Raw genomic sequence first — 19,103 nt, 5'->3', positions numbered from 1 at the left:
AGAAAAGGTTTAGTATAGATTTAAGCACAGCCACTGAGTGAGAAAAGTACTTAGACAAAGGACAGTCTACAGCCAAGTGTGGGTTCCAGCTTCTCAGGAGAGCCCAGATAGATTTTCTTCTGTCTTCCTAACAATGTGGTATGGTTTGTAGCAGTGCACTTACCTTCATGTCTTGTGTTTTTAATTGTCTATTTGAAAACAGATGATACAGTTTTAAATTTTCATGACTCTGGCTGGTGTCCCTGGAGCGAGCCGTTTTTAATTCACTCACACCTAGCACTAAAACTGTCCTATGCCGTTGAGTCCAGGGCCACTTGGTGGTAAACAGATAGCCATGTGAACTGTTTATCACTTCGACTTGAGGCTGTAATCCTGGACATAATAAAAATTTCAGCTAGGTTGTGGGTTTGAAGACAGTTAACTGAAAACATGAATTTCTGTGAAAAGTTCTACTGGAAGCACATTCAAGTTGTTATTTCCACTTTTGTATCTCATGAAGTAGAATTGTTCTTAGATCTCAAACAGTGGCCCAAGAACCTGAGAACTGCCAAAGTCTGTTCAAAAGTAACAGTGCCCCCCTCCCCCCCCCCCAAAAAAAGTAGCACTTAACCTTCTGAGGGCTGTTGAATCTAGGTGGAAAGGAACAGAAGGGGCCCAACTTGGAAACAGTTTTGGTCAAAACTATTTTGGTTTGTCACATTTACAGATCAGAATTAGTGCCAAGTTCTCAAACCGGTATCCTCCCCGGATATGACAGTCAGAGTAAAACAAAAGAAAGGATGCATTTTGTAACTGTGATACTGAAATTAGTATTTCATATAATATATTGCAAATGTGGTAAATTACTATTTTCAAAGGATAAGGGAATCTAAGGAGCTTTGGGGAGTAATAAAGTTTGATACACTGGTGTTTTTATGTAATAGCTATTAACACAGATAGTATACATGGACAATGTAATAGCAATAGGAATTTGTTGGACCCCAACTTAAAGTATAGAAATATAGCTCAGTGGTAGAGTGATTGCCTGGACTGAGTGAGGCTCTAGATTTGACTTTCATCACCACAGTAAAGGAAGAAAACGTTTGTGTAACATTTTGACACAGTACTTTATCCTTCATTTTTAAAGAAATACACCTTCACAGTTAAAATTGAATTTTTTCCCTTATGCAAGTCTTCCTTCTTCCCTCCAAATAAGCATTTATGTAATCTGTGGCTTATAAGTCCCTCATATGAACAAAATTTAATAGTAATGGTTTGTTTACTGTTATTGTGCATATCAGTTTGCAATTTGCTTTATTCTCCCTAGTGTTCTATTGTAGAGAATTGAAATACTGAGCACGTAGACATAGATACTGGCATTTAGCTCATGTGTGGTACTTTCTTACATATTCAAGCTGTTCTGCTTCTTAGGATATGGAGTTATTTTCACTTTGTCTCCGACAGTGCCACAAGGGCATCCTTGGGACCTTGTGTATGGCACTAGACTCAGTGCTAATTCATAAAATTGGCATACACTGAACCTCATTAGCTGTTGTTAAATGACTTTCTAAAATAATTGTATCAATTTTAGATAATTAGTTTCTTCATTCCCATATCTTCACAGAACTTATAATGAGGAATGTGGTTTTTTGTTTTGTAGATGTGGAAACCAAGGCTTGAGGAGAAGGAACTTATTCTGGGCTCATGGTGGTAACCAGAATTAAATCTAAATTAAAGTTAGTTTGCCTGCTATGTGTCCTGTTCTCTTTTGTGTTAATAAGTTGACACCATAACTTTCTAATATAGTCAGGAAGATTATGTCAGGGTATTTGGCTTCGACAAATGGGCTGTGGATCTGCACGTACATAGACATTTGAATAATCATGATCCAGGTACTTCACTAGAGAGGACAAGATCCTCAGATCAGGAGAAAAAACTCACAAAATCCCAGTGGCGTGTACTGCTAGTGTTCAGGAAGAGACGTGTGACCCAAGCAGCCATTGCAAAAACAACTACTGCAGAAGAAATGGGGAAGGCTTTCAGGAGCTAGGTTTCCTGCAGTCTCCTTCATAGCAGCAAGTTCCTCTTAACCCACAGTCCATAAGTCCAGGCCTCCAAGTCCAAGAGCATCTTCACCTTGTTGGCTAGAACCAGGTCTGTGGTACTCCCTGAGGCAGCCGTCCCTAGTGAAATGCTGTCTGATTTCCTGAGTAAGCCTTTCCCAGGAGACACACGCCTCTTTAGCTGTCCCCAAAGACAGATCTTTTGCTTGTTTGTGCTTTGCCTCTGGCCTCTTGGCACAACATGTTTTTATGACTTCATTGCAGCAGGAAGAGCTGATGACCTTTCTGAGGCACAGAGTGCATGGTTTACATCAGTGGCCCTTGTAGGCCACGGGAATAGAAAACTAAAAATACGTTTAGATAAATTGTGTCATTGCTAAATTTGAATCCGGTTTGTCTCAAGAAATCCCCCATATTCTCCTGAGTCAGGGTTCCCAGGGGTGCTTTGGGAGAGTTGTAGTTACCTTTGTTACATGGCTTCTCACTCAGGGAGTTGAGTAGAAAAGCTCAGGATAGTTGAGACCTCAAGAAAGACATAAGCTGGTAGATCTTCAGGTCTTTGTCCTGAAAATTTAACAGCTCCTTTTAGCATCTTGATAAATTCTCTTAGGATTTAAACGTGACATTTTTTATTATTTTTTTCATCTTTTGAAATTAAAATTACATCATTTCCTTTTTCGCTTTCCAACCTCCTAACTCTTTCACATACCCTTCCTTATTCAAATTCATGGCCTCTTTTCTCAATAATTGTTCTTAAAGATGTACCTGCATGCCTGCTCAGTAATGTTAGTTGTATGTATGCTTTCATGGTTGAACAGTAGGCAGGTATTGGTTAACCAGTCGATATGCTCTTCCTTAGTTCTCAGCATTCCTTAGTTACCTATAGTTTTTGTATAGGGTTGAATCCTCCATGGTCTTTCCCTGTCTACATTATCTTGTCTGTTGTTGTTGTCCTTGTTCAACATGTGTCTAGAAAGTTATGTTGGTGAGATTTTTATGAGTGTATCTTCTGACATCCTAGGAGACACGGTCTCTGGCAAATTCTCTGATCTTCAGACTATTAGAATCTTTCACCCATCTTGGGCAATGTGCCTTTGCCTTAGGTGTGGGAGTTGTTTTGTAAATGTATCCATTGGAACTGAGCTCCACAACTCTGTATTTTGATTGGCTATAGTTTTCTGTAATGACCTTTGGCTTATCTATGAGTGTACAGACAAATATTTAGAACATAGTTAGGGATTTTGCTTGTTTTAGTGAAGTGAGTGGTGGTTGTAGACTCTCCCCCAAGATCCATGACTTCACTAGCTGTAATTGGCTAGGTTTTTATCTTGGTGAGTGGGTCTTAAGTCCAAATGTGAACTGTTGGTTACTTCTACTACTTGTGTGCCACTATGTCCCCTTAGGATTATCATACTTTGCTGGTCATTGTGGTTCATAGGCACCATAGCTTGGTGGAACTGTTGGATGCTTTGTTCCTTTGGATGCTTTCATAGTCTCTTCTGATACCTCCTCCTGAGAGAGGAGATTTACAGGTTAGTTCAGCTCAAGGTTTTCTGGGCCCTCTAGATGTCCTCTTGATGGAAGACATTTAAATTTTAGTTTTGATAGCCTCTCAGGCTTCCTGTCTAATAAATCACTGATTCTTTTGGTTACTCACAAACATACCTACTTTCTAATAAAGAACTATAAAATGTGCTGTTGGTTACTGGTACTCCGTGTGTGTGTGTGTGTGTGTGTGTGTGTGTGTGTGTGTGTGTCCTCCTTGAAGCAGTAGAATCAGAATCAGAATCCAGGCCCTATTAGTTTTCTTGTTGTGACCTTCCCTTATGCTTCCTTTCTAGGTTGTGGTGCCTTTGTCCACAAAGGCTGCAGAGAAAATCTAGCATCCTGTGCAAAGGTCAAAATGAAGGTAAGATATTTCTAGCTGTTAGAATACTCAAAATCCAGTGATTTAAAAATACCAAAATCAGTTGGCCATGGTGGTGCACACTTTTAGTCTCAGCACTTGGGAGACAGAGGCAGGCAGATTTCTTTGGGCAAGGTCAGCCTGGTCTACAGAGTAAGTTCCAGGACAGCCAGGGCTACACGGAGAAATTCTTTCTCAAAAAACAAAGCAGAGAAAAGCAGAATCCCCATGTTAGAATGTAGATTGTAGTAGGCTTTGTTTGTTTGTTTGTTTGTTTGTTTTGTTCGTTTTAATCATTTGGTGACAAATTTGATAGCAAATTAATCTAAACATAGTTGTTCATAAAAATGTTCAGTCACCTTCTTGATTACCACACTCAAGAATTTGAGACTTTGAATAAAGAAAATACTAAGCTAGAGACTCAGTCTTATAACCCAGCACTTGGTTTGATGTTAGCCAATTTATCAGTGAAACCCTTTCTCAAAAGAATTTTTAAATGGAATTGTTTTAGAACTTTGATATGTTAAACATTTCTCTGTGTTTCTGTTTAAGTGATTGTCTTAACTAGCTCTGCAAATACCCTCTGCTCCTGGACTCTCTAGCTTCCCCATCTAGAAGCTTGAGGGGCGACAGGTGGAAAGCAGAGGCTTTTGATATGTGATGGAGAGGGGGAGGGCCTCCTTCAGTTAGAACCAACCTACCTGGTCTTTTCTCCAAAGGTACATAGTAGATAGCAGAGATGACATAATGCAAGGATGGGAAGTGCCAATATTGGTGCTGTATGAGTATGAAAGCTTCCCTTTTGGGTAGCCTGTGTGACTGTCACTGTTGTCAACCACGCATGAAATATATTTCTTCCTCAGAGAACTTCGGGTATGTCTGCATGGATGCCCATCAGTAACCACATTACTTAGTGCAGCCGTCTCAGTCCTGGGTGTTTATCACCATCTCAAGAATCTTACTCAAAGAAATGTACTGCTATAACCTCTCCCCCAAAAGGATGTCTGATTCTGTAGTGGACTGAGGAGTTCCCAAATGATACTGGTCATCATCAGACCTCACTTTGGACCATGCTGGACTAGTATGAAAATAGCTAACTTCTGTGTCTGGGTCTTCTCAGCTCAGTGATGTATATTTTGACTCATGCTGTACTTTAAGATTAGTTTATGCAAAGACTTAAAAATTATACCAATTCGATTTCTCTTTTCTCCTCCAAAACTGGAAGCTCCTACAACCCTCAGCTCATGGGTGCTACCTGTCACCCAGCTCTCCCAGCTCCCTCATCCTGCTCTCTTTCCATTTCCCATAGTGTTTAGAATCTTCTGGAACTACATTTTTCTGTCTTTTTTTTTTTAAGTGATTTTTATTCTACCCTCACTAGAACATAAGCAGGAAGGCAGGAATCTTTGATGGATCAGTACAGTAGACTGAGTACCTAGGACAGTATCTGGTACATGGTAGAATCTTAAAATTGGAAAGACTGGATAGTGAAGAACAGTCAGTGGGTGCTCAGTGCTGCTGTTAGAATGGGAAATGCATCCCGGGTGCCCACTGGTTCTAGCACCTCCCTTCCACTCCAGTAAGACTGTGCGTGCATGGGGTTCTGTACAACAGTGACTGCACAGAGAATGGCATCTCTTCTGTCTATCATTATAATCTATATGGAAGCATTCATTTTCAGTTGGAAGTGATCTATTTCCTCTTAGTGATTTGTTTCACAGCAAATGCTTCAGTTAGTAATTTGTCAAAGTATTTTTGTGCTTGCTCCCATGAAATTTAACTAAAATTAGCATTCTACCTAAGAATGTAACACTTTACAAATGCTAGTCATCAAAGAAGCAAATGAACAGGGCACAGATGATTCTCTTTAGTAACTGACAGTACAGTGGAGATACGAACAGGTAATTTCTACAAGCCAGAAAAGGCTTAGTAGACAGTTTTGATACCTGTAGCAAAGAGAAAGTACTCAGCTCAGATCATCTGGAAATGGAAGAATGCTATGCTGACACAAATGACCAAAAAACATTCCTGGGATGGGGCTGGGGACACACCTAAGCACTTATCTGCAGTGCTTGGTGAACCCAAAGGATGGCAAGCGAGGCTGGACATAGCCCAGCACAATGTTGTCTTTTTACTCCAGGCTTCTGGAGACTTGATGGAGGATGAGTTTACAGTGTGATCTGCATCTATTTACCTTCTCTTCTTTTTAGCAGCCAAAAGGGAGCCTCCAGGCCCACGATACATCATCGCTGCCCACGGTCATCATGAGAAACAAGTGTAAGTAGCTCAGTACACCTCTCAGAAGTGTACTCAGATGTTTCGTCCTATACTTACTTGATGCTTTTGCTTGCTTGTCATTCTTAGTCAGGATTGATGAAGCTAGCCTAAGCTGCCTAACAAGATCCTATTTTGTAGTGTAATAGGCTACCAATTTATCCTGCCACATTTAATGACCAACAACTTGCATTACACCATCAAATCCTCCTCGAAGGTATCTGTCATAGTGTGTGCATCAGCTGAGAGGTGGGCTGGAGTTCATCTATGTGAGCAAGTTACTCCTGTTCTTCAGCACCAGAGAAAATGGTTGATTTTAGTACCGCACAGCAGTGTGACTCAAATGAGATCTTACTGGTTAAACTTAATATAGCCCATGAAATTATATACATGATTCTTTTGTGATTTTCTTTCCCGGGGTTCTCAAATGTTATGAGTAAATTCTATTCAGTCACTCACACTTTTTTTAAAAAAGAACTGTATGGGGGCCTAGGAAAGTGACTCAGGCAGGTGAAGGTATCTGCTGCCAGGCCTGACTAGCTGAGTTCATTCCCTAGGACTGACATTGCAAAAAAAGAACCAACATCTACAAGTTGTCTCACACACACACACACACACACACACACACACACACACACACAATTTTTTAATTTAAAACACTATTTTAAGTTGGATAAGAATGCTGAGAAGATAAAAGAGTTTGCCTCCAAGCCTAGCAAAGTCTCCAGAACCTGTATGGTGGAGGAGAAAACCAGCTCCTACAGGTTGTCTTGTGGGCTTCCACATGGAATCTGTGGCATATGTGTGTACGCATGCATACAGAATAAATCTTAAAATCTAAAAACAAACCAAAACTAATGTTTATCATCTTGTATAAGATTTCCCTTTAAGTTGACAGTTATTTCGGTGTAGTATATTTAATGCACAGCCTTCTGATCTGCTATATCTATAGTCATATATATCTTTGAAAAAAAATCTGTTGATTTGTACATTGACACATTAAATTATGACATCACACATTAAATGATGACTTGCACTTTTCTATTATTTCTTCACTCTGTCATTTTCAGAGTTATTGTAAGCTGTTGTTTCAGACTGCTGCATGATATATTTCATGAGCATACATTGTGTTTTAATTACTTCCAACAACTACCATAAACAATGCAGTAGTAATTATCCATGAGTTGGCTTCATGGGAACCTGTGTGATACATTACCAAAGGCAGTGCTTTCAGCATATAGCTGAAGAATCAATACGTGTGCAGATTGTGTGGCATATGTATGTAATCCTAGGTCTGGGGAGCAGAAACATGCAGATACCAGAGCTTGCTAGCTCTTCCAGACTAGCCAAATGGTGAACTACAGGTTCAGCAATGAACACTCTCTCAAAAAAAAAAAAAAAGATTAGAGAAGCTACTGAGAAAGACATCCCAACATGGACTGTCACGGGCAGACACACATATACATACAAGAGCAGAGTTGTGCATTCAGATTGCATGTTTGGATCTTCTGTAACCTTTAGGTACACGTTGTTCTTTAGGACTTTTAGGGCTATGCATAGCATTCTAGTTCTTCTCATTGCTAGCTCTTGGGTGTGTGTGTGTGTGTGTGTGTGTGTGTGTGTGTGTGTGTGTCCCCTCCTTCTACTTGCTTCTTCCTCTTTCTCCTTTTTGTACTAATGCTACATACTTATTTTTCTCTTCATTCATTTGACTCTTCCCATTAGAATATCTGTTTTCCTTCTAACTTGTCTGCATTCTCACTGTAGTCTAAGAGCTACTGTTTCTTCCTCTAACATTTTATGTACTCACTGATCACCTTTCTGAAACTCTTAGGATATGCTGTGGACAACCCTTAAGCATGTTCTACAGGAAACCCTCGTCTTTCACTCCCTTTGTGCTCCCTGCAGCAAGGCCAGTCATATTGTAGCATACCCTGTTCCTGGTCTTCTAGTGTCTAAATAGAATTTGAATTAGAAATTAATTATTGTGTTATTATTTATTAAAGGTATCCTAGAGTGTTGTAAAAATTATACAAGTCCCCATATCTTCTTTCCCTTAGCCCTTGACCCTCCCAGGGATAAACATATACAAAAACTTATATCTGTGACAGGAGCTCATTTACCAAGGAAAAATAATTTAGTGTTCACATTGCCACTATAGTCATTTTAGAATAGAGCTCCACTTTCTTCTTTGATCATGTTAAGGAAAATCATGAGAATCAATAACTGTATGATATTAAACAGGTATTAATTTCTCTCTATCCATAAACTCAAGACGTTGATCAAAGTGCCTGCTTTCAAATAATGAACAGAGGCTGAGGAGATAACTCAGTGATTAGGAGCACTTGCCGCTCTTCCAGAGGAAGAGTTTCCAGAGCTTCAACCTAAGTGGTGGCCTGTGCTTTTAATCCCAGCACTTGGAGGGATCTCTGAGTTCACGGACAGCCAAGGCTACACAGAAAGAGCTAATGCACTTAAAGCATTTTATGTCTTTGTGGCTTCTCTGAGATAAGTCAGCTCTAGGATTCTGGGGCTTGGAAAGGTGATGCTTCAGTTAATATCCTCTCTTCCCTTGCAGCTTCACAGCCCAAGGAGCGCCCTAGGTCTGCAGTCCTCTTGGCTGATGAGGCCACTGCTGTACCAATGTTTACTAACAGACGGTCTCAGCAGAGTGTCTCCCTCTCTAAAAGTGTCTCCATACAAAACATCACCGGGTAAGTGGGTTTAAAGAGTTCATCATTGACATCTGGATGACAAGAACATAGTAATCACTTCATTTGACCCGGGGGAGGGGGGGAAGGGGGAGGGAGAGGGAGGGAGGAGAGGGAGAGGAGAGGGAGAGGGAGGGAGAGAGGGAGGGAGGAGAGGGAGAGGGAGGGAGAGAGGGAGGGAGGAGAGGGAAAGGGAGAGGGAGGGAGATCCTGAGACGTCACACTTTTGTAGTATTCAGATGAGATGAGCCTGGATGTACTTCTTTTTAAATCTGCTGTCTGTCCCTAACTCTGAAGTCAATTTATCATGGTTGTGAATTCTGGGCTATCAGCTCTAATTAGGTTCCTTTTCGCTCATTTGCATTGAGTTTCATTTCTAGCCTCTTCAAACATTGCAGAGGCCATGTTCAGCATTGGCTGTCAGGTTATTAGCAAAGGGCAGATTGGGATGCCGTTTGCTGTTTAGGCTAAAGTGCCCCCATTCATCAAGTATGTGTCATCAAAAAATGTAGTACTTGACAACTCTTAAATATCTTCTGATTCAGACTGAATGCAAAGTCTGCTTTTGTTTGTGCTGTGACACCTCTATGTTAGCTGAAGTCTCCTCAAAACAAACATTTCAAACAGTCTTCTTTGCCTCTATTTTCATGATCTGTAAAAGTCTTCTTTTCGAAGTTGTGGTGTTGTCAAAACTCATTGACACTGTGACTTTAAAACAGAGTTTTACACTTGCTGATGTGTCATAGAACAAACATTTACTTGGTACTGTGATAGCTTATGAGTTGAGAAAAGACAAAGAATATCATTTATTCCAATTTTTTTAAAGAATTATTTATTTATTTTATGTATGTGAGTACACTGAAGCTGTCTTCAGACACACCAGAAGAGGGCATCAGATCCCATTACAGATGGTTGTGAGCCACAATCTGGTTTCTGGGAATTGAACTCAGGATGCCTGGAAGAGCAGTCAGTGCTCTTAACTGCTGAGCCATCTCACCAGCCCTAGTACTCCAATTTTTAAGAAAAGTGTGTTTGTTTGTGTTTTTAAAAGGGGAGAAAAGTAATTATGTAATATTTCTATGGGTCTTTTGCCCACAAACCATGTCTATGCACCATGTGCATGTCTGGTGCCTGTGGAGGCTAGAAAAGGGTATTGGATCCCCTGTACCTTTTGAGCCTTAAAAGTTGTGCTAAGGTTGGGTTTGCAATGATTCTAAACTTTTTAATAATTCTTCATTTTGCTCTGAACCTGAGTAATTTGTCTTGAGTTATAGAACCTACAGCTAACTGTCATTTTAGAGTTTTTTAGAGATTCACATAAGAATGTGTGCCAGTTTATCAGAACTTATTTGACAGTGTATCTTTCTTTTTGTCTTTAGAGTTGGCAATGATGAGAACATGTCAAACACCTGGAAATTTCTGTCTCATTCAACAGACTCACTGAATAAAATCTGCAAGGTCAATGAGTCAACAGAATCCCTTACTGATGAGGGTAAGAGGAAACTTTGTCCCTTATTACTAAATGTCTATAAAGATTCAGTGTATCTCCTAGCATACTGTTACAAAATAACAGTGCCTGCTCTCCCCCACCCCAACAAGAGTCTCTAAATTGCCTGTAAAGCATCACACCCAGCATATGCATTGGCAGTCACACCTGTCCTATTGTTGGCTGTCCATTGAAGGAAACCCTGATACTAATGTAGACGCACTCTAGTGCAGACGCTTTTCTTCCCCTAGACTCTATACACATTCAGGTCTGTTCTGTGTCTGTACAATTGTGAGCCTACTCAGATAAATGTTGCCGCTTGTAAAGACAGCAGGACTTCAAGTCTCAACTTCACAAAGGAACTGTTTCAGCCTTGTTTGATTGACCTGATATTTATCATTCCTAACTTGACACTGGTCCTGTCTAGTATGAGGTGTATTCTCTTTGAGGATCTTCTACACTAATACAGAGTTGGTCTTATGAACTCATGTATCACCTAGAGGAAAATCCAGAATTTTAGAGATCAGAAACTCAAGATCCTGAGGTTGGTTTTTTGTTTGTTTGTTTGTATTTTGAGGAGTAGGTACAGACATGAATGAAGGACAGCTGATGGGAGATTTTGAAAGCGATTCTAAACAGCTAGAAGCAGAGTCATGGAGCCGGACAGTGGACAGCAGGTTCCTTAAACAGCAGAAGAAAGATGTGGTCAAGCGGCAGGAAGTGATTTACGGTGAGATGCTTCATTGGTTTGCCTGTATTTGGTCTACACTATCCAGCTTGTATGCCAGTGAGGGTTATCGAGAGGCAGAGAAACCATTCTCTATTGCAGGGAGAGAACTTGAAAAGGAGTTGCACTTTCCAGCATGTTTAATTGCTGATTGTTGGCCTATGGAAAATAAATTTTCCATATGCAGCATCATAGAGGTTTTCATTAAAAGCACTGAGGTGTGGAGACATGATACAGCTCATGTCCTTGTGTCCGTTTGCCCTATGGAGCCCCATTCTGCTCCTCTCTCATTCCAGTCAGTAGTTTGTTTATTATATATATCCTTGGTTATACAGCAGTCCCAAAAAGAGCTGTTTTCTTTAAAAAAAAAAAACAAAACAAAACAAAACTCAGTTCTTGAGCTACACTGGAAAGGTGAGATAGCAGTTGTTACTAGGAAGCAGGAACACAGTAAATGAAGGGAATGGAGTCTAATGAACACTTGCTTGAAAACCATAAAAAGACTGTCCAAATTCAATGGTCTATCATCAGATGATGAGGTCAGGTTAGGTCAATAGCAGAACAGTGATAGACCAGCTTGGGGAAGACAATTGTTTGCTCAGCTTCAACGTTTCCGTTGGACACTAAGCTAACCTTATGAGCTTAGCTTGTGATCTCTGAAAGACCCTTCATCTCTCTTCTCGTAGAGTTGATGCAGACAGAGTTACATCACATCCGCACACTCAAGATCATGAGTGATGTGTACAGCCGGGGCATGATGACAGATCTGCTCTTTGAGCAGCAGATGGTGGAGAAGCTGTTCCCCTGTTTGGATGAACTGATCAGCATCCACAGCCAGTTCTTTCAGAGAATCCTTGAGCGGAAGAAGGAGTCTCTGGTGGATAAAAGTGAAAAGAACTTTCTCATCAAGAGGATAGGGGATGTGCTTGTCGGTCAGGTGAGCAGCGGGAAGGTCTTGGGTTCTTCTCATGCTGACGGGTAGCAGAGAAGCTTTGTAATTCTGGATCCCTACTCGTATCTCAGCTCTACTGTTTTTCTTTTAGACTTAGCAAATTGAGTTAAGCAAACCCTCAATTTTCTTTTCTGTAAAATAAAGAAAACATGGTTTCTGTGCTTATACTACTTTTTAGAAAGTTAAGTGCATACATAATGAAGTATGTAGTAAAAGGTTTGTCTTTCTTCAATGCCATACAATCATCAGAAACAGTACTATTTCAGAAATAAAAGGATATTTGTTAGAAGTCCTCAGCTTTCCCTGTGGATAATCTGAAAAGGATCTCGTCTGTCTTCAGACCACCTGAAGCTTAAGCAACTGATCAATATGCTATTTGAAACACTTTATAAAGTGTGTTACCTTTTTCAGAAAGTGATTTGATTTTAGTCCAGCTTCAAAGAAACTCAACAAAAAAAGTATTGCTTTATTTTTCAATGTATATCATATCAATGCAGCCTTTGATGTTTATTTTTAAGATGTCTTCAGAAAAGGAAATGTCGCTAGTCCACATTAACAGATAAGAATATCACATACATGTGACTAGATCTTTCTCTGTCCCTCACCAAATCAGTGCTATGTAGATGCAGAGGCATAATTCCTGGAACAGCCAAATGAGAAGTGAATTGGGCTGGGGCAGTACCAGGGATTGAACCAAGGGATTCTCATACATGGTAGATCAGTACCCCAGCACTGAGCTACATCACCAGCCCCGTGTTTGCTTTTATTCTGAGGTTGTCTCAACCTCCCAAGAAACTGGGATTACAGGTTTGGCTGAGAACTAGAAATCCTGTTCTCTAGTATCCTTCAGTCCATAGTCCTCATTTGATAATTTTATTAGTATATTCATTCTAAAAGGATTTGCTGCCTATTAAATGTCAGGGGTAGAACTGTACAGCTGAATATTACATAGATTTCTACCTTAAAGAAATCTGTAAAAATAGTCATGATGCAAATAAATGTCTGTTCCATGTGAGATATTTGCATTTGGCAAATGCAGATTGAATAGTCTTGTTCAACAGTTAACCTACTATGAGGCCCTACAAATGAAGAACCATCTTCTCCAACATAGTCTGTTTCTTTCTGCCTTCAGGACTGCATAGGTATCTTGACTTGTATTATTGTGTGTAGTTCCTAGTACTTGTACACACCCGTAGTAAGATTGTTAATGATAGACTGAAGCTTCAGACCTGTGGTACTCATTTGTTCTGCACGATACAATTGGACACAGCCTTTTAGGGCACTTGCCTTGTGATAATAATTCTACTTCTGCCTCTCCACTGTGAGGGAAGAAACCTACATGAGAAATTGCAAGTCTCTTGAGATCCCAGTGTTTAAAAGTACCAGACTGTTTGCCATTTAATCACGGTGATGGTGTGTGTGTACATGAGGTTGGGGGAGAGGGGTGTAGGGAAACGCTCTTGGTTTTTACAAGGAGACTGGAAACTTTCTACAGAATGATACCCAGAATTGTGGTGTAACTCCTGTTCTTTCTCGGGCAGTTCTCAGGTGAGAATGCAGAACGCTTAAAGAAGACATATGGCAAGTTCTGTGGACAGCACAACCAGTCTGTCAACTATTTCAAAGACCTCTACACCAAGGATAAGCGTTTCCAAGCCTTTGTGAAGGTACTGACCTGAGACGAAAGTGTCCCCATCATGGTCAAGAGCATAAGCACGCCATTTTGGCTAGAGCCCCCATCCTTACTCAGTGACTAACAGTTTATTCTCTCCCTTGCAGAAGAAGATGAGCAGTTCAGTAGTAAGAAGGCTGGGAATTCCAGAGTGCATATTACTTGTAACTCAGAGGATCACCAAGTACCCAGTTTTATTCCAAAGGATACTGCAATGTACCAAAGGTAAGTCTCCTTGTAAACTCAGATCTAGACAGTTCTGGAAACCATTATAGCAGAACTCTATCACACTCTAGCAGACCTACCGGAATGCCTATATTTATGTCAGTGATTGTTTGTTTGTTTCTTTGTGGGCACAGATTCTCACTCTGGCCCAAATTCACAGCAGTCCTTCCTTTGAAGGACCCCCAAAAGTGCTGAAATTACAGTTGTAAGACACCAAACCCGGCATCTGTAGTTTATCTTTTCATGCCTTTTTATTTCATTGCCATTTTTAGTTTTTTTTTTTAGAACATGTTTTACTGTATAGCACAGTCTAGTCTCAAGGGTACTCCTGCTCAGCCTCCCACAGGCTGAGATTATAGGGAAACAAAACTGCAAGTGTAGGGCCTGGTAAGATTTAGAGCAGATTCCAGTGCAACTTGGACAGTCAGTGAGACCCAGTATCGAGGAGGCAAACCCTGAGAACCAGCCGGCGGCGGCACAGCTGAGTGCTGGATGCTAGAGTGCTTCCTGGACATGCACAAGGCCCTGGACTCACTTCCTGAAATACCAGATTATAATGTGAAATCACTACAATTGGGGTAATAGATAATACCAAGGAGGGACTGTGTGTTGGTTCTGTTAAAATGTTAAGTGTCCTGAGCACTAGTTCTGGTGAAGTTGGATTTGGTCAACAGTTCCTACCATTTCTTCCCACAAGTGCTAAAATTGATACTCTGTCTCATCTAATCTGTATATAGTCATTTCTCCTAGGCAGTTACATCAGTTACATTTAAAGGTTACAAGGCAGTAGCAGTAAAGAGTAGGTAGAAATATAACGGAGGGTAGTTATTCACCTCTACTGCTCTCTCTCCCTAAAACATCGGTTCCTTTTATTTTGGAGCATATAATTGCATATCAGTCATCCATAGCATTGAGAACATCTAACACCCTTTTGTAGCAGGTAAGGCAGGCATGTGACTTGGCATGTTGGTTCCAGTGTGAAAGGGTAATAAACAGCAAAGGGAATGCAATGGTGCAGACTCCTCCCCTTCTACTCTGTGCATAAGGGGCCATTAAAGTAGAATTGGTCTTCTCTCCCAAGACAATGAAGTGGAACAGGAAGACCTCACTCAGTCCTTGAGTCTGGTGAAGGATGTGATTGGAGCCGTGGACCGCAAAGTGGCAAGTTACGAGAAGAAAGTGCGTCTCGGTGAGATTTACACAAAGACGGATAGCAAGTCGATCATGAGAATGAAGAGTGGGCAGATGTTCGCCAAGGAGGACCTGAGACGGAAGAAGCTGGTGCGTGACGGGAGTGTGTTTCTGAAGAGCACAACAGGAAGGCTGAAAGGTAAGGCTGTGTCCATGTCTGTGCACCCAGGAGAACGGGAAACATCCAGACTGTTCTGGACTACACCACCAGGTTTCTTCCTAAAGACCCATGTCCAGACACCACAAAGGGTGACAACAGGAAGCAGGCTGTTGGGGAAGACATATTCCCCAGAGGGGTGCTGAGTGGCCATTATGGGATTAGGAGGGTCAGTGGCAGAATTTTCTGAGTCAGGGACAATGAGTCTCTGTGAGGTTGAGAATTCATCACGTCCAAAGACCTTCTGAGCCTTTAGAGAAAGGCAAGAGTAGCTTACTTTAACTAGGCTCATTAGCACTTTATGATATCCATGTCTTTCATTTTTCTCTAAAGCAAAATAGATCATTGGAGGTTTCTCATTTGTTTTTATGAGTTCTCACTTTTCATTGGTCACCTATAATAATTTAAGGAAGTTGGGAGGGTATTTTTTTTAATTCATCAGTACATTTTATGTTTATGAAAGTTGTCAGTTTTATTAAACCCTTCATGAATAGGCATCCTGCCTATGTGAGCTCTAACTTCCCAACAGCTACAGGTGTTCCTGCTGCAGTCCTGGGCTCAGTGAGCTGAGGATCCCAGCAGGCCTCAGTCGCTCTGTTGTCCCAATAGCACTCGAGTATCAGAAGGAATATTTCCTCCCTGTCTCAGGGAAGCGATGGTGCTGATAGATGTCTGCTGTCACGCAGTTGTCCTTACATAGCTTTAACATGCTTAGGACATAGGACAGAAGTCCCTGCCAGGCAGCTGGCTTCTGACATGCAAGAAAGAGGCACTTGTTCTCAAGTGTGGTGGGTGCTAGAGTGAGAGGAAGGAGGAACAGCAGCAGAGGTAAGGCTTGACGAAGGAAGAGAAAGATAATACCAGAGGTTGGAAAGCATGGAGTTGGGAGGGCTTGGGAATCCAGAGAAAGTCACATCTTCAGGGCTCCCAGACAGACTTCAGAGAGCGATAGGAGATAAGAAACACAAGAAACTGCTGGGATCAGCTGCCAACGCTCAGGAGTTGGCACTTGATGCTCTTGCTGGTTGTGGGCCATGGAATAGGCTCACAATGAAAGGGTTTCACATAGAAAGGGATGAGTTCAATGTTACCTGTTTAGTTTTTTGTTTGTTTGCTTTTTTGTTTTTTTGTTTTGTTTTGTTTTTTCAACATAACTGTGGGTAGTATAGAGTACATTGGAAGTCACAAAGGCATTGGAACTGTGGAGATACTTTAGAAAGCACCCACCAATGCCTGCAGAGCAGTGGGGAAAAGAACGTGGGTAATTTTTAAAGTGTCCCTCGCCACTAGTCAACAGTGTTTCAGATATCCTGTGATGAGCCTGAATTAAGCTGCTGTTCTGTGGTGGTCTGAGGGCACTAGCCCAAACCCCTTTCCACACCACCACTTTGAGGCAGTCTTGCAAGCAGGCTGGTAGTCCTTCTCCCTAGGACCTAAATTTGCTAGAGCTGCTAGTATAAAGCCAAACTTTATACTTCTCCTTTACATGGCAGTTTATTCTCAAAATAAAAATAAATAGGTTCCAGCTGTTGGAAGAAAGCTGTGGTCAGACCAATAGCAGAACAGTAAGTTTCTGCCTAGAAATGCCTGCACTGGAAGAACGGTTTGCTGCTTAGTCATTTTCACATCCCAATAATGAACTTGTGCTAAGAACAGCCAGTACTGTATCGAACACCCTGTTGAAGGGGTGGGATTGTTCTCTGATCCATAACACTGATCACATAAACCTCAGGATCCAACAAAGTTGAAAACTTATGCTTTTAAAACTTAGTTTTGGCAAATATATGAATTATTTTAAAAAAAAACTTGTCAAAACTAATGATAGTGTACAGATAATTACTGTTGTCTAGTCTGAAAATGTACACATCTTAGCTCCTGTTTGCTGTGTTGTGTTGTAGCAAATTCTAGTGGTTGAAGAAGGGATGATGGGCTGCATAAATCACCCCTCTGTTTCCCAAGGAACCATTGGCTCCACTTTCCAGAGGGAAAAACGGAAAGGGTCAGCCTGGTAGTTCTCACCAGCTGGCTAGATGTGCGTTTTCCTTGAGGGAGTAAAGGATAACGTCCCTCTGTATGCCTAGAGTGCTACTCACATCATAAGGTTTTTTTGGTTTTTTGTTTGTTTGTTTTTTGGTTTTTTTTTTTTAAGTTCCAGGATCCAATTAGAGATGTTGGGTTGTTTTGTTCCGTTCCAGGAATAGGGATGGTGGCAGAACCTGGATCTACTTGAATGTTAGACACCACTGTACTGCACACCAGCCTGTTGCTGGCTTTGTGGCCTTGTTTGTTTGTTGGTTGGTTGGTTGGTTGGTTGATTTTTCAAAACAGGGTTTCCTTATATAGCACTGTCTGTCCTGGAACTCACTCAGCCCTCAAACTTAGAGACCCACCTGACTCTGCCTCCTGAGTGCTGAGATTGAAAGTATGCACCACCACCGCCTCCACCACCACGATTTGTGTGTCATGTTTAACATTCTGCAGTTTATACTCAACTTAGTTTGACCATAATAGTTCAGACAAAACAAGGATTATTTTGCCCTGAATATTCCTTAATTTTCTTAGCATATGAAACAGTGGGTTTCATTATAATACTTTAAATACACATACATGGTTGTTTAGTCCACCACGGCCTCCTGCTGGTCCCATCCCCAGATCATCCTCCTTCAGATTTCAAGTCATATATTACAAATAATTAAATTTAGTTCTTCATATGAGAGAAAACATAGTATTTTATCTTCCTTACCTCCCTCATTACACTATTTTGTTCCACTCATGGTTTTGTTTTAATGGAATGGAAGAGAACTGACTACCAGCTGTAGAAGCTGAACTCACTTCTACCTACAAAGCTACAACAGTCTGCTATATGTATGTATGTATGTGCAAGTGTTCTGATTTTCTTTCTTTTTTCTTTTTTTCTTTTTTCTTCTTTTTTTTTTCTTTTTCTTTGGTTTTTTGAGACAAGGTTTCTCCGTATAGCCCTGGCTGTCCTGGAACTCACTCTGTAGATCTGTAGACCAGGCTGGCCTCGAACTCTGAAATCCACCTGTCTCTGCCTCCCAAGTGCTGGGATTAAAGGCATGCACCATCACCACCTGGCTCTGATTTTCTTTCTGTTGATGTGATTATAAACACACTTTCTTAAAAGCAACTTAATAGGGAAGAAAGAGTTTATTTTGCTTACACTTCCAGGAGAGGAACTTAAGCAAGAACCATGAGAAATGCTGGGTGTTGATTCATTTTGTTTTGCTCATTAGCTCTTGCTTAGCTAGCTTTGTTACACAGCCTAGAATCATCCAGAAAATGGCACTACCTACAGGACTGAGGCCTCCCATGGAAATTAATGATCAAAACATTCCCCCACAGACATAGCCACAAGGCCTCCTTGACCTAGGCAAATCCTCAGTAGAGGCTTTCCTCTCAGACAGCTTTAGGCTGTGTCAGGTTAAAGCTGACTGAGATGTGATGGGATGTTGGGGCGGGGAGTCTTCATCTTTGGCTTTGAAATGTCTCTGGCCGGTTTGTGAGGGGTAGCAGGTAAGAGAATCTTAGGTATCCCAGGCTAGTCACAAACTCAGTTGCAGGTCATCTTGAATGCCCCCAAGTATTAGGATTACAAGTATATACTAACACACTATTTTATGCAGTGCTGGGGACTGAATGGTTTTTATGAATGTGAGCCCAATAGTCTTGTTGTCTAAGGGGTATGAGAAAGACTCTGCTTTATCATACTTAAGTATTGCTACATATTACTTCTGGGCAG

The 19,103-nt window shown here is 41.0% G+C and overlaps 1 protein-coding gene across 3 annotated transcripts in view; it reads left to right on the top strand.

The window, feature by feature from the left end:
- Positions 1-19,103, top strand: part of Akap13 (A-kinase anchoring protein 13) — a 285,672-nt gene that overhangs the window by 250,299 nt on the left and 16,270 nt on the right. For all 3 annotated transcript variants that reach the window (XM_028776648.1, XM_028776646.1, XM_028776647.1), the window contains 9 exons: positions 3,884-3,951; positions 6,159-6,225; positions 8,801-8,936; positions 10,313-10,425; positions 10,997-11,149; positions 11,833-12,083; positions 13,640-13,765; positions 13,878-13,995; positions 15,077-15,325. In XM_028776648.1, the coding sequence (XP_028632481.1) occupies positions 3,884-3,951; positions 6,159-6,225; positions 8,801-8,936; positions 10,313-10,425; positions 10,997-11,149; positions 11,833-12,083; positions 13,640-13,765; positions 13,878-13,995; positions 15,077-15,325 (1,281 nt within the window). The remainder of the gene's footprint in view (positions 1-3,883; positions 3,952-6,158; positions 6,226-8,800; positions 8,937-10,312; positions 10,426-10,996; positions 11,150-11,832; positions 12,084-13,639; positions 13,766-13,877; positions 13,996-15,076; positions 15,326-19,103) is intronic.

This window comes from Grammomys surdaster, unplaced genomic scaffold (assembly GCF_004785775.1).
Source record: "Grammomys surdaster isolate TR1022 unplaced genomic scaffold, NIH_TR_1.0 271, whole genome shotgun sequence".
Lineage (NCBI taxonomy): Eukaryota > Metazoa > Chordata > Mammalia > Rodentia > Muridae > Grammomys > Grammomys surdaster.
The sequence above is the reverse complement of the archived record's forward strand: the minus strand, read 5'-3'. Positions and strand labels throughout refer to the sequence as shown.